The following is a 19,600-nucleotide window of genomic DNA, read 5'->3' as shown; positions in this document are numbered from 1 at the left end:
CTTGTACGTAGTTCACCAATACACCAACAGCCCGGATGCAAGGGATTGTGGGCACTATTTGCGTTTCACAGCCTAAATAGAATCGTTCACGTTCCCTTTTTTAGAACTCTTCAGCATCTTTTGGTGAGGCAGGGAACCCAGAACAATGCCAAGAAGAACCATTTTTGATTTGATAAAAAAACCTTTAACATCTGATTAACCTTTCTGTTTCACAAAAGGTTGTTTGTTGTGGAAAAGGTTCTTTATACTACAAAAAGTTAGAAAAATAAGGTTATCTTCTTTGAATGAATAGTTCTTTGGACAACCAAAAAAGGTTCTTCTATGCTATATGGCATGGCTACCTAGAACAATAAGAAAAACTAAAACCTAGTCAATAATGAGGTGTTAATTATAATCAAATCACAATAAAAGTGAATTGAGTTGAGGATGCTAAACGTTCAACGAAAGCAAGAAATAATGATGACAAAATGTTCTTCCCTTTAACTGCTGAATATAAAAAACTTTTCTTTTGTCTTTTTTGTCTCCTGAGCAGAATTCTGAGTGTCCACTTGAACTAATATAGATGCCCATGACCCTGTTTACACTTCATTTGCTCTCTTTTCCGCCTCTTCCATGTTTTTTGGTTCCGTTCTTATTTGATTTCTCTATCACAATCCATTATGACAAATGGGTTTCGCTAAACCGAACAATACCAACATATTTAGTAAATACAGAGATATCCTGAATCATCAGAAGGTAAAATGGAGGTCTGTGTGTGTTCTAAGTAAAGAGCCTGTTTCCTGTGTCAGGCCCCGCCCCTTCCTGTGTGGAGTACAGAAATGTGCCTGTTTTTAGCACAATCTTATTGTCTTTTTCTCTTTATATCCAGCACCTCTCTTTTCATTCTTAAAAAAGAGAACAAACTTCCTTCACATGTCACTTTTGGCTTTCTCTCATCTCAATGCAGTGGGCCCTAAAGTGTTTGGACACTTAAGAGTTCGAAAAGTAAAAGAATGGGATATTATTGTATTAGACCTGAATGTCAACGCAAGTGTTTTTATATAAATACAAAAACATATTTTTAAACAAAATTATTTTTAAACACTTTCTGGTTGTCATGTGGGTATATTGGTTTGGAAATTTGTCAGTACATTTTCATGAATTACAGTTCAAAAAGAAAAGGAAAAGTTAAACTGGTTGTGACAAAAGGTCCTGCAACATTTGCTTTCAAATCTCACTTGTTTTCAATTTTTTCAATGAAACTACAGTTTTTTTATTTTCATCTCATGTTGTTCAAAACCTGTTTTGACTCTTTCTTCAGAGGGACACAAAAGAAGGTTTTGTCTCTGCGGTCTTGTGTCCATACAATGGATGCCAATGTTGTTTGGTACAAACTTTCTTCAAAATATCTTCTTGTTTAGAACAACATGAGGATCAATAACCTAAATGATGACAGTTTTTTTTATTTGTGCATGAGGGAACTATCCCTTTAAACTTTTTGTTTCTCATGTAATACAAAACAGAAGTTATGCCTCCGATCAAACATGGTCAATCACTACTACATTTTGTTATAAATATTGTTATACATATTTGTTTTGTTATAAAGTCTAGTCTAATGTGCAGGCCTCTCTTTTTTTCCTAGCTCAACTTCGCCCCCTGTGGCTCGTAACACGTCACTGCATGACGTAATCAACCAGTACCTCTCATTACAGCGTTTTCTTTACTGTATCTTGCTTTTCCTCATTTCAAATCATTTCAACATTTACCATTTTTGTCATACCACAAGTGTCTAGACGATGCGTCCTTTGCAGCACAGGCTGCACATTAACATTCACATCACATTAAAATGCTCTATAAGAAAAACTTCGAATTGCATATCTGACTGGGTTAAAAATTATTTTTGGTAATGAGGTGAATTATTTAACATTCTGCCATCTGTGTGACACACACTCGCACAGGTTCATTCTGACATGAGTAATCTTATCTGAGCTGAACGTCCAAATCCTCCTGATGGCTCAGATAAGAAACTAAAACACAAGAAGACCTTCACACACTAAATGTTCTCGATGCGCGCACACACAGAGCACACATTAAAACATCCAGTAGGGTCCTGGTTGTACAGTGTTAAAATAGTCTGTGGAAGGGACTCAAGGTTTTGAGGGTCTCGGGTGAAACTCACTTACGTCATTACAGTATGAAGCTCACGGCCGGGGCAATGCCCAATGCCACACAGACGTCTGCCACAACATACAAATAAACTGCGGGTCTGTGGTTAACAAGCCTTTCCAATAGAACACCCATCTAGATACTCAGTGGTCATAGCATTAAAGTACCCCTATTAAAACAAAATACCGTGTTAATATTTCACCACATTTTTATTTCCACACGCATAGTCAGGAAAAATGAGAGAGCAAAACAAAGATAGAGAAAGGGTCATGGGCATCTAAAAGAGTTCAAGTGGACCCTCAAAATTCTGCTCAGAAGACAAAAAGAAATTGTCACGCGTTTTTCAAAAAAGCTTCATGTGGTCACATCTAATTTTGAGGTCTGACTGTTATTTAACATGGCTTCATCTGACCAATACACACAACTTGGTCCTTTAACCTAAAAAAATGGCTTTTTCAAAATGTAAAATATCGTTTGATAAGACTGAATTGACCTCACTGCGCATTATAGCACGTCATCATCACCTATGCAATTTTCCAATTTGTGTTTATCGTTGTGTGAATGTAGAGTGTTTCAAACTTATTTAAGCATGATAGACTGACAAGGTTCTGCAGTTGGCAATTATAGACCTATACTTAACACACTTAACTTGTGTGTGTATCTTTAAGAAACAATCTTCTGTTGCATAGAAAATGTGTGTGTGAAGGACAGACAAGAAGAGAAACCACCATTTTTAGACACACACACTAAGAACACCACGTATACAAGATAGGAATAATATGTTTTAACAACAAGCAGTGCCAATTAACTTATCTTATTTTTTAAGTGTACTTAAAGTTGTAAAGTGTGGCTGTTTTTTCCTCTTTTAATTCTCATCTTCTTAATTCTTTTTCAATTCTTCACCCTTGTCGCCTTCTATCCATTTTCATTCAAGAGTCATGACAGTGGAAAAGCCATGAAGGTCAAAGATTACAAAGACTCTTCTCAATCTCTATTCTTCCCCCTCTCTCTCACTTTCCCATTAAAAAAAAATCAGGTGCAATGTTCAGGTCTTGTGTGGTGAAATACGGTGTTTTGACCTTGTAGAATGTCGCTTGTTTGTCGGGACGCACAAAGTGATTTTTTTTGCCCACGTGTTGTTTATTGATGTTTACAGAACAATACAAGCCTCTCGATGCGTTCTTTGCCCGTGGATTTTGATGGAAAGACAGTCAGCACATCACGAGGATAGGTGCGCGGAGCCGCGTGCGCAAAAATGAAAAAATGAAATACTTGAAATATTTGAGATCGTATGTCTGTTCATGCTGTATAAAACCAGAACTACATATTACGTATATGGGATGTGGCCAAAATTTACAGTTATAATATATTTCACATTATACAATTTACAGAAACTTGAAAATAACGAGTAACAAAAGTGGGTCCCAACCGTTCACACTTGATGATTTTCTTTTTCGTGGTGGTTTAAATCTTGGCTGAAGACTTGTAGGCCTATTAAAACAACCCAATGCCAGATTAATGTTGTTATTTCCATAACAACGGTGACATGTGACCTAGCCCACGCTGCTGTTCTGGCACTCACCATCTGTGATTGTAATTTGAGGTCTATTAATTAATATGATAATGAGAAATTAAAAGCACCTTGACTTTGGTATGTATTGTGTCTGATAAAGAATGAGAGAGAACCGGAAGGAGAGAGGGAGATCTTCAGCACCTCTGCGCCTTGTCTTAAATGCTCTTCATTGATTTGGGTGCACAATAGGTGATGGGAAATGCGCCATATGGAGACACTCATTCGTGAGAGTACCATAATGGCAGATTCTTTTAAGAGACTGTGTGTTTGTATGCGTTTAGACAACAAATACAGGTTGGTTTACTAAAATACGGTTGTTTTATTAAATTTATACGGACAGTTGGGCGATGTGATGTGTGAAAACGTGCATTTTCAGTGTGACTGTATAATTATTTGGGCGTGATCTAAGGGAAATTTTTGTGAAAACGTGTCGTGCAATTTAGACGCCATGTCCATGATTCTGATTAATTCCACTCTCATATTTTTTTTGTATTTGGAAATAGATGCAAGCTATTAATGCATTTACAAACATCTTACCATGCGTAACGCATAATATAATATAATTTCTTCCTTTTCGTTTTTATTTATTTATTTTCTAAATCAGATCCGTCACCTGGGCTAATGCCAGTAAACTGGAAACAGTTAACCCATTATTTTCCCTAACATTTCGACGCAATTCTCAAGGTCGGTTTAAGTGTCCTTGTTTAAGTGTTAATTTTTTCTCCGTCTTTAAATGTCACGTGCGTTTGTTGCCTTAGAAGATGATCTCATACTGCAATATGCAACAAAATGACATTCATATTTTTATTCGTACATCACCCCCACCAGCCTTTTGGCACACATGTTTAACTTAAAATCATTTGCCTGCTTATGCAATAATATTAAGATTATGTAGCCTATAGTATGGGCCTGTATATAATTTGTAGGTCTGATGACAAACTCTCAATATGATTACATTCAATGTCAATTCAAAGTGTTTTTCCACACGTGGGATTTATTTTATAAATTAATACGATGAATAAAATTGTGCTAATTTCATGAGGAACAGATGGTTTATTTGTGGGCAGAGAATGGAGAATTTTGTCTCCTCCCTGTATCCTCAGAACTGTTGATAGGCGCTTTTTCCTGTCGCTCATTGACTCTTTTGTGTATGTGAGTGTGCATGTGTGTGTGAATATGAGGGCATGTCTGCAGTGTGAACGCGCGAGGCCAAAACACTAAGTGCCGCTGCCCTCGCGGACATCCCACTCGTTTTTACCGGGAGGCGCGCGCGCACACAAACACGCACTGAACCGGCAGTATCTTGCAGGTGCTGCGGATCCAACGAGTGCGTTTTGTGGGAATAAATTCCTACCGCAGAGAAAACTAGCACCGAGGAGGAACACAGAGTCACTCACAGGTAACACATTCGCTTGACTTCAACCGAAGTGCTTCATCCCCCTTCGTTTATTTTATTCATTCATTTTTTGAACCAAACGAAATTTTGTAGTAGCAAGTAGACAATATATTTATATGCATGTGGAAGATTACTCTATTGGGTAATAAATTATTTATAATCAGGAATTATTTCTAATGATTTAAATTAATTACACGAATACAATTAGGCCTATATGAATACAAATGCTATATAATAATAACGATTACCTCATTTTATCGAAAGTGCTTAATTATGAATGCTGTATTTTCCCTGTGTTGTATGCGTATTTATATGACTTTATAAACATTTACTGTTAGTCGTCTGATAAAGTAAAGATACAAAATGATTAAAAAAAAAGAAGAGTAACGGTTTGTTAGTTTAGCCTTATCGAAATGTTTAAACACATTAAACATTGTCGATGAAAATTATGGTAAACGAAAGGAAATTAGCTAATAAAATTATTAGCTAAAATGTATGAACACTCGCTTTTTTGCGTTGTGTCAGATATATATTTTTAAACGTGATCATTTTAAAGCCTTTAATGGAATTAGTGCTTATAGTAACACTTTACATTGTATTTAATGGAATTAGTGCTAGTAACACCTTACATTGTATCCATGTAACAATGCAACATGCAAACATTTTTTTAAATAATGAATTGCATTACTGGAACGTTTATCTGCAAGCAGCTGCAACAATTTCCAGTGAAGTGAAAGTGTGACCTTGTTTCATGCACGTGTGTTTAGGAGGCGCTCGGCGGGGCGGGATGGACTACAGTTATGATACTGAACTGGAAGAGTTGTGTCCAGTGTGTGGGGATAAAGTTTCTGGATATCATTATGGATTATTGACCTGCGAGAGTTGCAAGGTATTAATTTAACATGCTATCGTTCTCTGAACAGTCAGATGGACGTTTCCAGCGTGTAAATAATATTATAATGATATATAATAATGTTGTTGATTTTTAATGTAATACTGGTCTACATGCGAGATTAATTCTTTTTTTTTTAATACAGTTAAAAAGTTATTTATGGGCCTATGCTGAGATAAAATAATCTCGGTCTCTTTATCTAAATCCTGTTGATCGAGCAATAGACTTTATTATTTTTCTCTTGGCCTTGATGACGGTTTATCTTGTTACAATGAAACGGAGGAAGAAACAGATCAAGAGGCTTAAATGAGACCAGCCTATTTGTAACGAAGTTCGCCTTTATAACGGGATATTTTTCTCTTCAGGGTTTCTTCAAGAGGACCGTGCAGAATAATAAACGCTACACATGTGCGGAGAGCCAGGACTGTAAAATTGACAAAACTCAGAGGAAACGATGTCCATTCTGCCGTTTCCAGAAATGTCTGAACGTCGGGATGCGACTGGAGGGTGAGGGAACCGTATTAACTAATTTCTTGTTTAATCTAAATATTAAATGAAATTAAATTGACATGGAATTTCATAAAAACGTCGAAGGAAATATCATATAAAAGAGTGTGTTACATATTTGACATACGAAATCAATCATATTAATTCTTATAAAAATGTACCCTTAGAGTTATTAAGCTTAATTTAAAATACACATATAAATAAATGTAAGGAATACACGGATTATATTTCTATCTGCATTTTAATGCATTTGTTTTTATGATATTATTTTGCGATTTTTTATTTTAATACCTTAATTTAATTATATAGTATGCCCTAGAGAGACATGATGCATTTAGAAGGATTATTATTATTTTTATGAATTTTAAAGTCATATTCATCAACCAGACATGTTCTCTAGTAAATATCTGAAAAACTAAGCTTGACTATTTTAAAACACAAATTTGAGTGTAAAAAATCATTGCAGTTGTTTGAATAAGCTGTTTTAGAGATTCGAGAAATTCCAAGAAAAAAATCAACATAAGAAAATCTGCAAGGTCGCAATTATCTTCAGGCAACTTTGCATTACCGCCTGCGCTTTGCTGTTCGGATCAAGGTTAAGTATTCATTTAAGACCAGCTCTATTCTTAATCGGTAAGGTATTTTTAACTAGTCGGTGAGTTAAAAGAAGGACGAATTTTACGAGCGGACAAGATCCCTAACACGTTTCATTTTGTTTGTACAACGTGATTTCTTTTCGCTTGGCTGAACGCTTTATAATTTAGTGATTTTGTTTTTGGTATTAAAACAATTAGTATTGTTGTTATATATTATTTTTTTATAGTAACATTTATTATACTTGATATTAATTGCCATTACATTTTTAGGAATTCATATATTTTAAAAGAAACATTTATTAATTATTAAAGTATGTTACACACCTATTTTTATTTAGTTAGATTGGAGATACTTCTACAGTTAACATGTAATATATAATTACCATCAGTTATAAAGTGTAATATTTAATACATTATTTTTCTTTTTCTGACCACAGCTGTGCGTGCGGATCGGATGCGAGGAGGGCGCAACAAATTCGGTCCGATGTACAAACGCGACCGGGCGTTAAAGCAACAGAAGAAAGCGTTTATTCGTGCAAGTGGTTTAAAGATGGAGGCCACGCCCCCTTTACTATCATCACCCCAAACCGACTACAGCTTCAACACAACACTGCCTGTCCCAACTCCAAAAACCAGCCACCCCAACGCTGGCACCACTCTGGCCCCTGTCGATTATGAACACAGTCTATATGCATCAAGCTCGCTTGGTTTATCTGTCCCTTTCTCTGCCCACACCCCACTCCCAGCACAGTACCCCTACCCACCCCTGCCCGGCCGTGCCATCAAGTCTGAGTACCCCGACCACTACACAAGTTCAGAGCACTACACGAGCGCCAGCTCCCCAGAATCTGTGCCGGGTTATACGTATGTAGACCAGACGCAAGTGTCGATCAGCCCCCCGGGGACCACACCGGGCCTGACGGTACCAGCGCTGGTTCTGGAGTTTGTTCGCTGTGAGCAGGATGAGCTGCAGGTGCAAAACAAGATAAGCGCCCACCTGGCCCACCTGCAGCAGGAACAGAGCCCTCGGAGCACTGTAGCCAATCAGGAACAGAATGCACGCCACGCAGCCAAACCAGAACGGCTCACCACTTTTGGCCTAATGTGCCACATGGCCGATCAGACGCTCTTCTCCATCGTGGAGTGGGCACGGGGGTGCATCTTCTTTAAGGAGCTCAAGGTGAGTGTGATCCATGTGAAATCATTATGATTTAGTGATCTGAATTAAAAGTGTGAACAAAGCATATCTAAACTGATGGAGGAAGTAAATTTCCACTCGTGTAATGCTCTTTTACACATACAATGTGTCTGTAAACAGTGTGGATACAGTTGGCATAATGAAATGACAGTGACATGAATGAGAAACTTCCACGTGTGTGTGTGTGTGTGTGTGTGTGTGTGTGTGTGTGTGTGTGTGTGTGTGTGTGTGTGTGTGTGTGTGTGTGTGTGTGTGTGTGTTTTAGCCTTCTGTGTTTGCACAGGACTGCTGTCTCATTCATAATGACTCTAGCATGTGAACGATAATGTTTCATCCTCTACAATCATCAGGTGTTTTCACTAAAAGTATTCTCGTACCTTATGTTGGTTAGTAAAGATAACGGAAATATTTACCTTAAAATGGTTTGATGGTGTGAACTGATGTTGATGACACATTTAATGAAACATGAACATTTCTCATTTACTTATCCTCGTTAATTTGTTTCATTTGAAAAACAAAAGAAGATTTTTTGGTAACACTTCAGTATAGGGGCAATTCTCACTATTAACTAGTTATTATTATGCCTATTATTGGCATATTGGCTGTTTATTAGTACTTATAAAGCACATATTGTGCACGACCATACTCTACATCCCTAATCCTACCCAATCCCTAAACCTAATAACTACTTTACTAACTATTAATAAGACACAAATTAAGAGTTAATTGGGGAAAAAGTCATAGTTAACGGTTTGTTAATAGCGAGAATTGACCCCTATACTGAAGTGTGACCGATTTTTTTAAGAATGTTGGCAACCTAACAATATGTCCCCAATTGACTTCCACTGTATATGGACACATAAGCACATTTCAAAAAAAGATTTTGAACAATAGTTCTAGTTCTAGTGTGCAGTATATGTTTCATCGTTAAATGGCTTTTTTAAGCTGTCCGTTAAGTCATTCATAGCATTCTAATCCAAATGTGGTGAAATCTTTTTTTAGTGAACTTTTATTGTAGAGCATTATCATCAAAAAAATTGAAATTCTTTTGAAATGAGAAGAAATTAATCTGTGAGCAAAATGCATTTGCAACGTGACTGGTTTGCGCTTGGTTTAGTTGCTTTTTCACAATGTTGCTACGTTGCTATGTTGATACGGATCAATGCCGAACATCATGGGAGAGGGGTTATTTCATGCATGCTTAAATTTGTAATACTTTTTTTGCTGTAATAAACTCAAGCGAACTTCATTAGGTACATCAACCTTTTGGAAACAACAATGAGAACACTATATATTTATTGTGTCCATTTTAACCCACAGCATTGAGGCGGTCTTTAAATAAAACGCTTGGGTTTTTGGTGGTTATGGAGATGTCTTTAAATAAACTCTCGAGTGTCTGTTGTCTTAAAGGAAATTGAGGATACAATCCTGTCTTTTGTTCATTCTGAACTCCTCTTTCTCTCTCTCTCACAAATATTGCTGACAATGCAGCAAGCACACATCATTTTAATTCCCATAAACACAATTTATCATTACAAATATATGCACATGTCTACATTGACAAATGTATAATGATACTGAAGTCAAACACACACGCACGCACGCACGCACGCACACACACATACATTTTAAACATTTCCAAAACTAGAGATATAATAAAGGTAGGAAGCAGGAGCATGCAAACAATAGGAAGGCCAAAGTCAAATCTGATTTATTATTAGAGCTTAAATGGTCAGACAAAGAAAAAGGGCATGAGAAAATAAATTTAAATACATCACAGTAGTTGCTTCCAAATTGGCATCTGCTCGATGAGTAGCAAATCTTTCTTTGATGTTTTTTTAATTTGAGTGATTCTCATGCACTACATGCGTGTACTTAAGGGGGGGGGGGGTTGTTGGGGGGGTTCAGCGTCCACATTCCACTCCTGATAAGAAGAAAATGTGATCTCTGTTCAGTCTAGTCTCTGTGAGGGAAGGTTTGTCTTATTCAACAAGTCTCAATCTTTTGGATACATTAGATTACAGTGTACAGACCGGCCTTTGTAATACTTTTTAATTTCTGGAAATGGCTTATTTGAAGAACTTAACATTATGGATCTCCAAAGAACCATGAAAGAAAATGATTTTTAAGAGTGTTGATATGTATATTATGATTTATAGAAATATCAGATGTAACAGGCTACTGTATAATATCAAAATATTATTTACAAATGGTCTTTCCCTGTAGGAAAAGTTTTTAGTTTCTGTTTTCAGTAAGTTGCATTTTAAGTTTGGTTTAGCTGAAGTGATGTTGTTTTGGACTAACGAAGGCTGATGAATTTTTATATAAATAACTGAGAGGTTCAGCTGTCTGAAATGCTTGCCCGTAATTGTCATTGCTTAGCATTTGTCTCTTAGTGCTGTTTCTATCAACAATTTTTTTTAATATTTTAAACATTATCGCTTCAAATGGACTGTAAAAGACAATTTTTTTTGCATTTTTATTTTATATTTTATACTTTCTCTTTAGACTGTTTGTGTTTTTGCCCTGCTGTGCTGTTCTAACAAGACATAACTGAGCATCAATCTCTAAAATATGCACCTCTTACAGAAAAATATTGTGGTGGTATACGGTATACTGTATATCGACAAGGTACCCCAAGGTACTTTTAAAAACGTTGTATTACCACAGTATCTTATCAAATAAAACAATGTACCATGACGCTGACACACTCAGAATTAGTACATGAGTAGTGGGGCTTCAGAGGATGCTACAATGTGTACCAAGACTGTCATCACACCCTGTCTCTGTGCTGATGGACCGTTTCCACCTCACACTGTTACCTGGACAGGTGTTCCGGATGTAAATTGTTAGCTTATTTACCCTCCGAAGACAAATATATTCAGTGCCCTGACAAACAGGACAACACACTGACATACACACCCCATTCGTGAGGTCTGAATTGAAAGTTATTATTTAATTTTTTGTCTGTAGTAGGACAGAATTTAACCATATTGTCGTTACAAAATAAAGTGGGTAGTATACTGAGTAAATTGGACAGTAGACTAGAATACAGTTCATCCTGACAGTTTAAAGTGAAAATCACACTCCAATACGTGTCATCGTTGCAAAATGATAGCGCAATATATAATTTTATAATGACAGTAGACAAAAGCTTCTCCTGCTGCCGGTAGAGGCGCTATTTTAGGAAACGCTCCATTGGGTCGTATTTGTGGAACGTTGAAAACGACCAATATGGTCGTATGTGTTGGAGACAATTTACTCATGGTCTTCTATGGTTTGAAGAAGGAGTAGTTCAGCCAAAAATGAAAATGTTAACATCCTTTCTTTCTTGTTTAGAATGCAAAAGACAATGTTATTCTCAATATCTGTTTTGAGATATCTTTTTTTTTAAGATGCAATGTAGTTCATTCATATTTATTACAAAATGTGTTATTTCAGGATTTCTGCAGTAGTGAACACAAAAGAGCCCAGGATTTTTCAGAGAAATACAGACAAGCAAGTACCGAGAAAAAGATAGCTAGAAAAATAAAGGCTACTTTGTGTAAGTCTGGGGCAGCAGGCAAGGATTATCACAGATAAACCGAGGGTTACAAAATATATAAAACGCTTACAGGGAACCATTTGTGGCTTTCAGTAGACGTGAATGTGTGCGTGCGATTTCAGAGTCAACAGCTATTGCTGAGAAATGGACAGGGGTCTTGTTTTACTCATAATCTTTTCAGAGCAAGGATTTTTCTCTGTCACACATAATAGGCCGCAGTGGGGTGTCGAGGGTATATGACACTCTCCAAATACAGCTTCAAACAGCTCTTATAACTCAGGCAGCAGAGGACAAACTGAAATACACAAGTAGAGTTGTAACCGTAGTACAGTTTGTTATTCTGGAAGGCTCTCGCATTTAGAAAATTACTGGATTGGGAATTTTTTATTTCTTTTATTTATGTTTTGGGGATTTTTTTGGACAGGAATGGGGTTTTACAGAGGTGACAGAAAACTATACATGCGTATACCACTGATTTATATAAATGACTGGATTGCTCATGACGTCATTACACTGAAGCTACCGCGCCGCCATACCACGTTCTATTAAATTAATAGGGAGTAAAAACATATTAATGATAAAACAGTATCAGTAAGGGACCATTCAGACAGAACACGTCTCTGCGTCTAAAAAAGCGAGACGCAGCGCTCAGATATGTTTTTTTAAAAGCGCAGCCGAACGTCTCCTCCACCATGTTGCCGTCAAATAAGACAGTTGTCATGCCAACTTGCTACTGTAAGCAGAAGCTCGCAACGCTTGCATCGCCTCCAAATTCTTCTGATTGGTTCACTGCTTATGGAACTGACATTGATGAGCAGTTCTGCAAGTAAAAGTTGATTTTTTTTAACACGCGCTTAACCAAACGCGTGTTTACATAGAAAAACAATGGGAAAGTAGCGCATTGGAATGGAAAAATGCGTTCTATCTGAATGGATATCCATTTGGATCTTGATTTCTATAGGTCGCTATTCTGCCCAAAATAAACATAAACATTGGAAAAAACATCAGAAGTAAAGATGAATTTAAACACACATGTGAACTAAAAACGTATAGCGTGCCTAATAAGCTGAAAAACTGGTTATTTTAGATCATCATTTTGAATGTAAGTCAATGGCTGCTCTGTCAGTTGGGCATGCCAAGATGGCGGCGCGATCGCTTCCGGTGGCTTCACCTCCTGCCGTTGGTTTAATGTTCTAGGCGCAATCCAGTCATTTAAATAGATCAATGACTTTTACCATTTTGGTCCAATCCTAATGGTGATTCAACATGCTTTTTAACCATAAACTTTTCAAACCATTTCAAGATCCAGTGTATCATTTTTTGAAGGATCTATTGACATAAATGCAATATAATTTCCAGAGCTCCAGACCTTATGCCGTCAGTCTGAAGGTCAAGCGTGAAACTATTGTCTTAGGCCATGCTAGAATTGGACGATCATTCATTTTAGTAGCACAAAATGAATTTGCTTGCAACAATGGTTTACTAAACCATCAGTCATTCAATGATCATAAATCATTATATAAAACAGATGTCATTCTTCAGAATTGAAATGATTTGTTAACAGTCTACTAAAAGAGTTTGATATTAAATTTAACAACATTTGCATACGGTAGAAAATCCATTCAGTTGTTTATTTAGCTGATTCTTGTTCAATCTTGCATGTTTATTTGCATGTGCATCTTTTCTGCGTATGCGTATCTACAGCTTTTATCACTGTGTGTTGTGCGGAATGTGCCGCATCTCTCGTCATGGCAACAGAAACGTGTCATAATGGAAGTGATGGAGCTAGCATTCCATTCAATGTGCTTTTAAAAATAAAGAGAATGTTCTTGCTAAAATGAACTGTTTAGCCCCAGAAAGCTAGTCGGGGGCACACATCTCCTGTACAAAAGTGAAAATTCTCTCTCTAGAATTATTATCCACATTATCGGCCAATTTCAATCCAATTACACCTGCTAAACTGGAGTCTGATTAAGCACAATAGCTGCCCGCCGTATAGAGACTGAACAGCGCTTCGCAACTCCGCTAACCTGAATGATGCTTCGGTCCATTCTATTCCGTTTCATAAATTAATGTCATTGTGTTGGAAAACTTGTAGCTCTTTGGAACTGCTCTGTGAGGTTTCTTTTAAACATGTCTGCGTGTGTGTAGGCACACTGGCATAGTCATATTGTACAGCACCACATATGAATATCTGAATGTATTTATATGGCCTTGTTAAATTAAGAATAAAGAAGTTGTGTCTTTTGTGTGTACACATAAGAATATCTGTAAGAATCAATTTCTGGAGAAAAATCATGAGATCTCTTTCATTTCAAAATTATGTTTTTAAGATTTATGTTTCTCAGGAGAAAATATCTGTTAAAGGGATACTTCACCCAAAAATGGACATTCACACAGGAAGATATCTGGAAGATTGTCAAATCTCACCCCCATTGACTCCCATAGTATTTATTTTCCCTACTATGGCAGTAAATGGTGGGTGAGATCTGACATTCTTCCAAATTTCTTCCTGTGTGTTCAGCAAAACAAAGAAATGTATAAAGGTTTGGAACAACCTGAGGGTAAGTAAATGATGTCAGGATTTTCATTTTTGGGAAAGGTATACCTTTAAGTCACATCTGTCGTCCAGCGATTCATAACAATGTGACACTTCTGTTCACATTGTTCAATTCTACCATTATGACTTCAAATCCTGAAATCAAAATATTTTAATATTAACATCAACATTTCTTATCAAATTCTTCCACGACCAAACTATCTGAGCTATGCTTTTGCTCAACTGTAATGTAGCTCAATGTGCTTATATTGCATCAGCAAGTGGTTCCATTGATTTTAGTTGTTTTTTTAATAATAAAATAACAACTAACACAAAATAAGTACTTTAAAAGGAGACATCGTGTGTCCTGTTCTATAAAAGCACCCTTCTGATTAATTCTGGATAAAATATACATACATAATGTATATTTACATATTTCAGTAAATAACTAATTTCCCTTATTGATTTTTCATTCATTTTCTCTCTCTTTGGCTGCTTTACAGGTAGGAGATCAGATGAAGTTGCTCCATAACTGTTGGAGCGAACTTCTTGTGCTGGATTACATCGCCAGACAGTTGCATCATGGGAAAGCAGACAGTGTGCTTCTCATTACAGGACAAGAGGTAACACCGGTATGATTATACACATGCTAAAACGTGTATTTGTTATAAAGTATTTACATCTGTGTGTGTGTTTGTATCAGGTCGAGTTCACGACTTTACTGGCCCAGGCAGGGGTCACTCTGAGTGGAATGATACAGAGAGGTCAGGAGCTGGTGCATCGTCTACAAGAACTTCAGCTGGACCGCAGAGAAACCGCCTGTCTGAAATACCTAATCCTCTTTAACCCGGGTGAGACATCACACGAGTCACTTCATGAAATCACTGGTGTTATCAAACTTAGATCACTTTCTGTAAAAAGGGTTTGAAAATAAGAAGGCTTGGTGACATCAGTCGACAAAGAATACGGTTTTTATGAAAAAGCACGAAATTTTGATTTGTTCTCTTTGGAATAACATTCCACCTGTGAATAGTTCATTTTGAGATGAGTGCATTATGTGCATTAAGAAAGTACATGGGGTCAGTTTTGATTTGATGTTGAATAAAAACGTAAAGGCTAACTGTAACTTATGTTAGTGTGACGTGTCTAACTAGAACTTCGAGAACTCAATGCACTCATGTTTGTCCATCTTTTTTGCTCCTTCACTTTCGCAATTGGGGAGTTCAGCAAATTCAGCTCTTTCATTTTTATGTGTGATGTTCAAATTTACTACTTTTGTGAAACAGACAAATTACAAGTTTTGACTCTTCCCACCACTGGCTGAGTTATAGCTGCAGTCTCGACAATTATGCACAGTTGCCTTTTTCATTTTATCTTATTAATAAGTTCACTTTATAAGTTTTAGTTCTTAACTAATTTCAGAGGCCAAACAACTTCTCATTAATGAGGACGAGGTGGGAATATCCACGTCCGTCCGTCTTTCTCTCTCCTCCCGTGGGTTCAGTCGCTGATTTAAAAGTTGAATATAAAAGATATTTTCATAGCTTCCGCGTTGGCGCCCGTCACCCCGTCCCCCGCGTCTTATTAGGCCTATCTATATTTCCCCCGCCGGGGGTTGACCGAGGCTAATTAACTTCTCAAAAGATGAATATTGCATTGATTTCCAGCCGCGCTAACGAGGACGTGGCTGTATTGGCTATTTGTTCCTGCTTTGCTCTGAGTGGAGGCGGGTTTTGTGTGGCGTGGGTCGTGCTGTAACTGGGTAATGGGCTTAATTAAAATGAAAGCCGGCTGAATCGCTCATGTTTACAAAGGCAGGGAGTCGGACCCCGTATCCGCGCGCAGACGCTCGCGCGAGACACCGGCTCAATAGAAGTTTAATGGATTGACCCCGTATTGGTTCGCGCTGCCGCGGTACTCTTTTTCAGTATCAGGAGAAAATGTCCCTTTATTGTTCGCATTCCCTTAAGTGAAAACAATTTAAAGCTAGCGGCTGCCAACAAAAGCTGCTTTTCATTACGAGAGCGCCTAAGGGCCTCAGCCGCTCTGCGCGCGCGCGGGGGCACATTTGTGTATGTATGTGTGTGAAGTGCTTGAAAACCCATTTTCCACTCACACCGTCTTTTAATAAGAAGAGTGTCATCTCTCCCTCTCTGCAGATGTGAAACTGTTGGAGAATCAGCCTTACGTTGAAAACGTGTACGAACAAGTGAACGCAGCGTTGCTGGAGTACACGCTCTGCGTCTATCCGCAATATCCGGACAGGTTCAGTCAGATTCTCCTGCGCCTCCCCGAGCTCAGAGCGTTGAGCGCGCAGGCCGAAGATTACCTGTGTTATAAACACCTGAGCGGGGAGGTGCCGTGCAACAACCTCCTCATCGAAATGCTGCACGCCAAGAGAACCTGCATCTGATTCCCGCATTCGAACACAGACCGGATTCCTTCTCAGAAGACACTGTTACTGTGGTCTGTCGTCGACTAGGTGTTTCGCAGTGTGCGGGGACGATATCACCACGTGCAGAAAACCTCATCAGCCATGCCACTGTGTTTCAGAGAGAGAAGGGGAGAGCGTACAGAGGATGACAGTTTACAAAAAATAATTAAAAATTCCGTCACCTTACTCACCCTCAAGTTGACCAAAGCTGCTTAAATGTCTTTGTTCTGTTGTCAACAAAAGAACACAAAGGAAGATATATGGAAGAATGTTAGCAATTTTCAGTTTTGTGACATCGTTCACAGCCATGCTAGAAAAAAAAAAATGTTTTTTTGTTCTGTTGAACACAAAATGAGATGTTTTGAAGAATTTAGGAAAGCAAACAGTTCTGAGGCACCTTTGACTACCATTTTAATTTTTAATCAATGGTGGCCAAGAACTGAAAATTGCTAACATTCTTCCAAATGTCTTCCTTTGTGTTTAGCAGAACAAAGGGTTTGGAACAACTTGAGGCTGAGTAAATGATGACATAATTTTCATTAAGGGTGAACTGTTCCTTTAAAGGTGAAGCAAATTCTAATGTGCCTTCCCACTCGTTTGCACACGCACGCTAATCCAGCACATAGGCCCGAACCATGCTGATCATCTCTTATATGTTGTTTTCAAATAAATGTAATAGTGAAGATGTGATTGGTCTTTCATAGGCTATTGTCACCGTGTTTGGTTCTGGCTGAGAATGCCATAGCCTATTTCTATTGGTCGCTGAAGGCAAAATCATATTCAACATGACCAATAAAAATGCAGAGCATGTGCGTAAGGAATTTTATTCGAATCTTGACGTATTTGTTTTCATTAATCATCAGACGGGGCGTAAACAGTTTGCGGGCGGTCCGTGTTATTTCAGGACATAGCCTACTTAAGACAAAACTGAGCCTAAATCATATAGTGAAAGCTAAGGGTTTTCTCAAGAGGGGCTCAATGGCCTGTAAACAAGCTAAATATCCCTTCAGTCAGTCAGTAAAGCCCTTTTTGGGAGTAAGAGAAAGACTCACTCCCCCAACACAAAGTATTTTTACAAGTCAGTGTGTGAAAGAACCATGTGTGTGCATAAAAGAGGAGGTAAATTATGCGATTTTGCCTTAACACTGTAGATCCTGTGAAGCTGAGAAAATAAATTGGCATAAAAATATATTCAGATGTATGTTCGTGTCTGTGCGTCACAGCGTGTGTGTGTGAGCATGTGAAGAAAACTCATCTCAATATTACGCCCCTCTCGAGCTGATTATGATATGTGAGCATGTTTCTGATTGGATCGTTTTTTGTAAAGTGTGTGTCTGATTGGTCAAGTTCTCCTTCATGTAACATGTTTGTGTTAATGACATTTGTTAATAATGTGTTTAAATGTATTGTTTCAAATTAATAAATGCAAATTATTTAAACTGATGTTAGTCTAACATGATTATTTATGTAGTTTGCCACAAATATTGTCCATTTTATAAACAGTGATGCTCTTGAATGAATTTCACTGCATTTATATGATGTATCAAATGGCATTTACAACAAAATGACTTTTTCCCAGAACTGACTTTTAACCAGCTGGTGTCAACGTGATTTTTAATGGATGCAGTCACCAAGCGACCAAGTTTGGCATATAGAGCGTCCACATGTTTTTTTATCATTTAAATCCATTCTTATTTTTTTAATGTTAAAACTTAAAAACGTGTTTAGCTACTTTTTAAAATGTAGAATCAAAAAGTATACCAAATGCTTGAGCATGTATACTTTCTGGAGAAATCATACCATATATTTCAGAATATAAGAAACCCCCCAATATTTTCTGCATGGAAGTTACTGTAAATTTAAAAAAGGACTTCATTACCATCAAAATATGTGCAATTCACAAAAACATCCAACACAGAATCTTTGCAGAGACGAGAAGAGTGCCCTATCAAGAAAAATAGAGAGGTAGGGAGCACAGCTGGGTCCTTTTGAAAGTGCAAAATTAAAATGAAAAAAAAAATCACTTTTCTTTTCATGGATTTCAAAGAGGTTTGTGTGCATGGTTGTGTACAGTGCTCGTGTGTGTGTGTGTGTGTTCAGTATTGCACCTGAGAAAGCTACCGTTAAAGTCAGAACACAATTAGCGTGAGAGCTTTTGGTTTAGTGCCAGGGGGGCAGCGTGTGCATATGTTGCGTGAGTAAGTGTACATGGGAACAGGTGTGTGAGTGGCTGATGTGTTAGAGAGCAGCAAATGGGTCTTTTCAGCCAGTGTGTGTACGTTTGTATGTGTGTTTGGGAGTGTGTGTATGTAAACATGGCACACTTAAGGGCCTCTTCAGCTCCATTAATTGGTCATTTGACATCATACCACCCTTTTCACACTGCTTGCTCCAAATGACCCAAAAACCTTCACCCTCAGCAAGGACACACACAGACTGCTCAGTGCCACAGCTGTGTATCAGCTCTCTTGCCCATTTAAGACTACAGTTCTATTTCATCATCACAACGTATGATGTAACATCCTAGGGCTGTGCTGGCGGGGACAGAAAGTGATGTCAAAAGATGCGATGAGATCACAATACAATGCGGATCTACAGTCTAAATGTTCAAAGCAATAGTATATCTTTTAGTAGTATTAGTCATTTTTAACCTCCTTCATGTTGTTCCGAACTCAGTTTACAGAGACACTGCAGCTTAAGAAGACTTTTTGAATTTATGATGCATATTGAATATATTTTGCATAGTGAAGCAGGTTAGATTGGTTTATTGTTATAG

The 19,600-nt window shown here is 37.6% G+C and overlaps 1 protein-coding gene across 1 annotated transcript; it reads left to right on the top strand.

The window, feature by feature from the left end:
• Nucleotides 1-5,015: 5,015 nt before the first annotated feature.
• Nucleotides 5,016-18,235, top strand: nr5a1b (nuclear receptor subfamily 5, group A, member 1b). The gene is made up of 7 exons (XM_057360356.1): nt 5,016-5,117; nt 5,882-6,003; nt 6,372-6,513; nt 7,547-8,289; nt 14,894-15,013; nt 15,094-15,241; nt 16,550-18,235. Exons 2-7 carry the CDS (start codon nt 5,902-5,904, stop codon nt 16,801-16,803), a joined length of 1,509 nt encoding a protein of 502 aa, XP_057216339.1. The 5' UTR covers nt 5,016-5,117; nt 5,882-5,901; the 3' UTR covers nt 16,804-18,235.
• Nucleotides 18,236-19,600: the final 1,365 nt, after the last annotated feature.

Source organism: Triplophysa rosa, linkage group LG19 (genome assembly GCF_024868665.1).
Source record: "Triplophysa rosa linkage group LG19, Trosa_1v2, whole genome shotgun sequence".
Lineage (NCBI taxonomy): Eukaryota > Metazoa > Chordata > Actinopteri > Cypriniformes > Nemacheilidae > Triplophysa > Triplophysa rosa.
The sequence above is the reverse complement of the archived record's forward strand: the minus strand, read 5'-3'. Positions and strand labels throughout refer to the sequence as shown.

What these genes read in the sequence shown, in the direction of transcription:
- nr5a1b (XM_057360356.1), top strand. Translation starts at nt 5,902, where the DNA reads ATGGACTACAGTTATGATACTGAACTGGAAGAGTTGTGTCCAGTGTGT. An exon ending in TTCTCATTACAGGACAAGAG is followed by an intron (nt 15,014 to 15,093) that starts GTAACACCGGTA and finishes TGTTTGTATCAG; the next exon opens with GTCGAGTTCACGACTTTACT. An exon ending in CCTAATCCTCTTTAACCCGG is followed by an intron (nt 15,242 to 16,549) that starts GTGAGACATCAC and finishes CCCTCTCTGCAG; the next exon opens with ATGTGAAACTGTTGGAGAAT.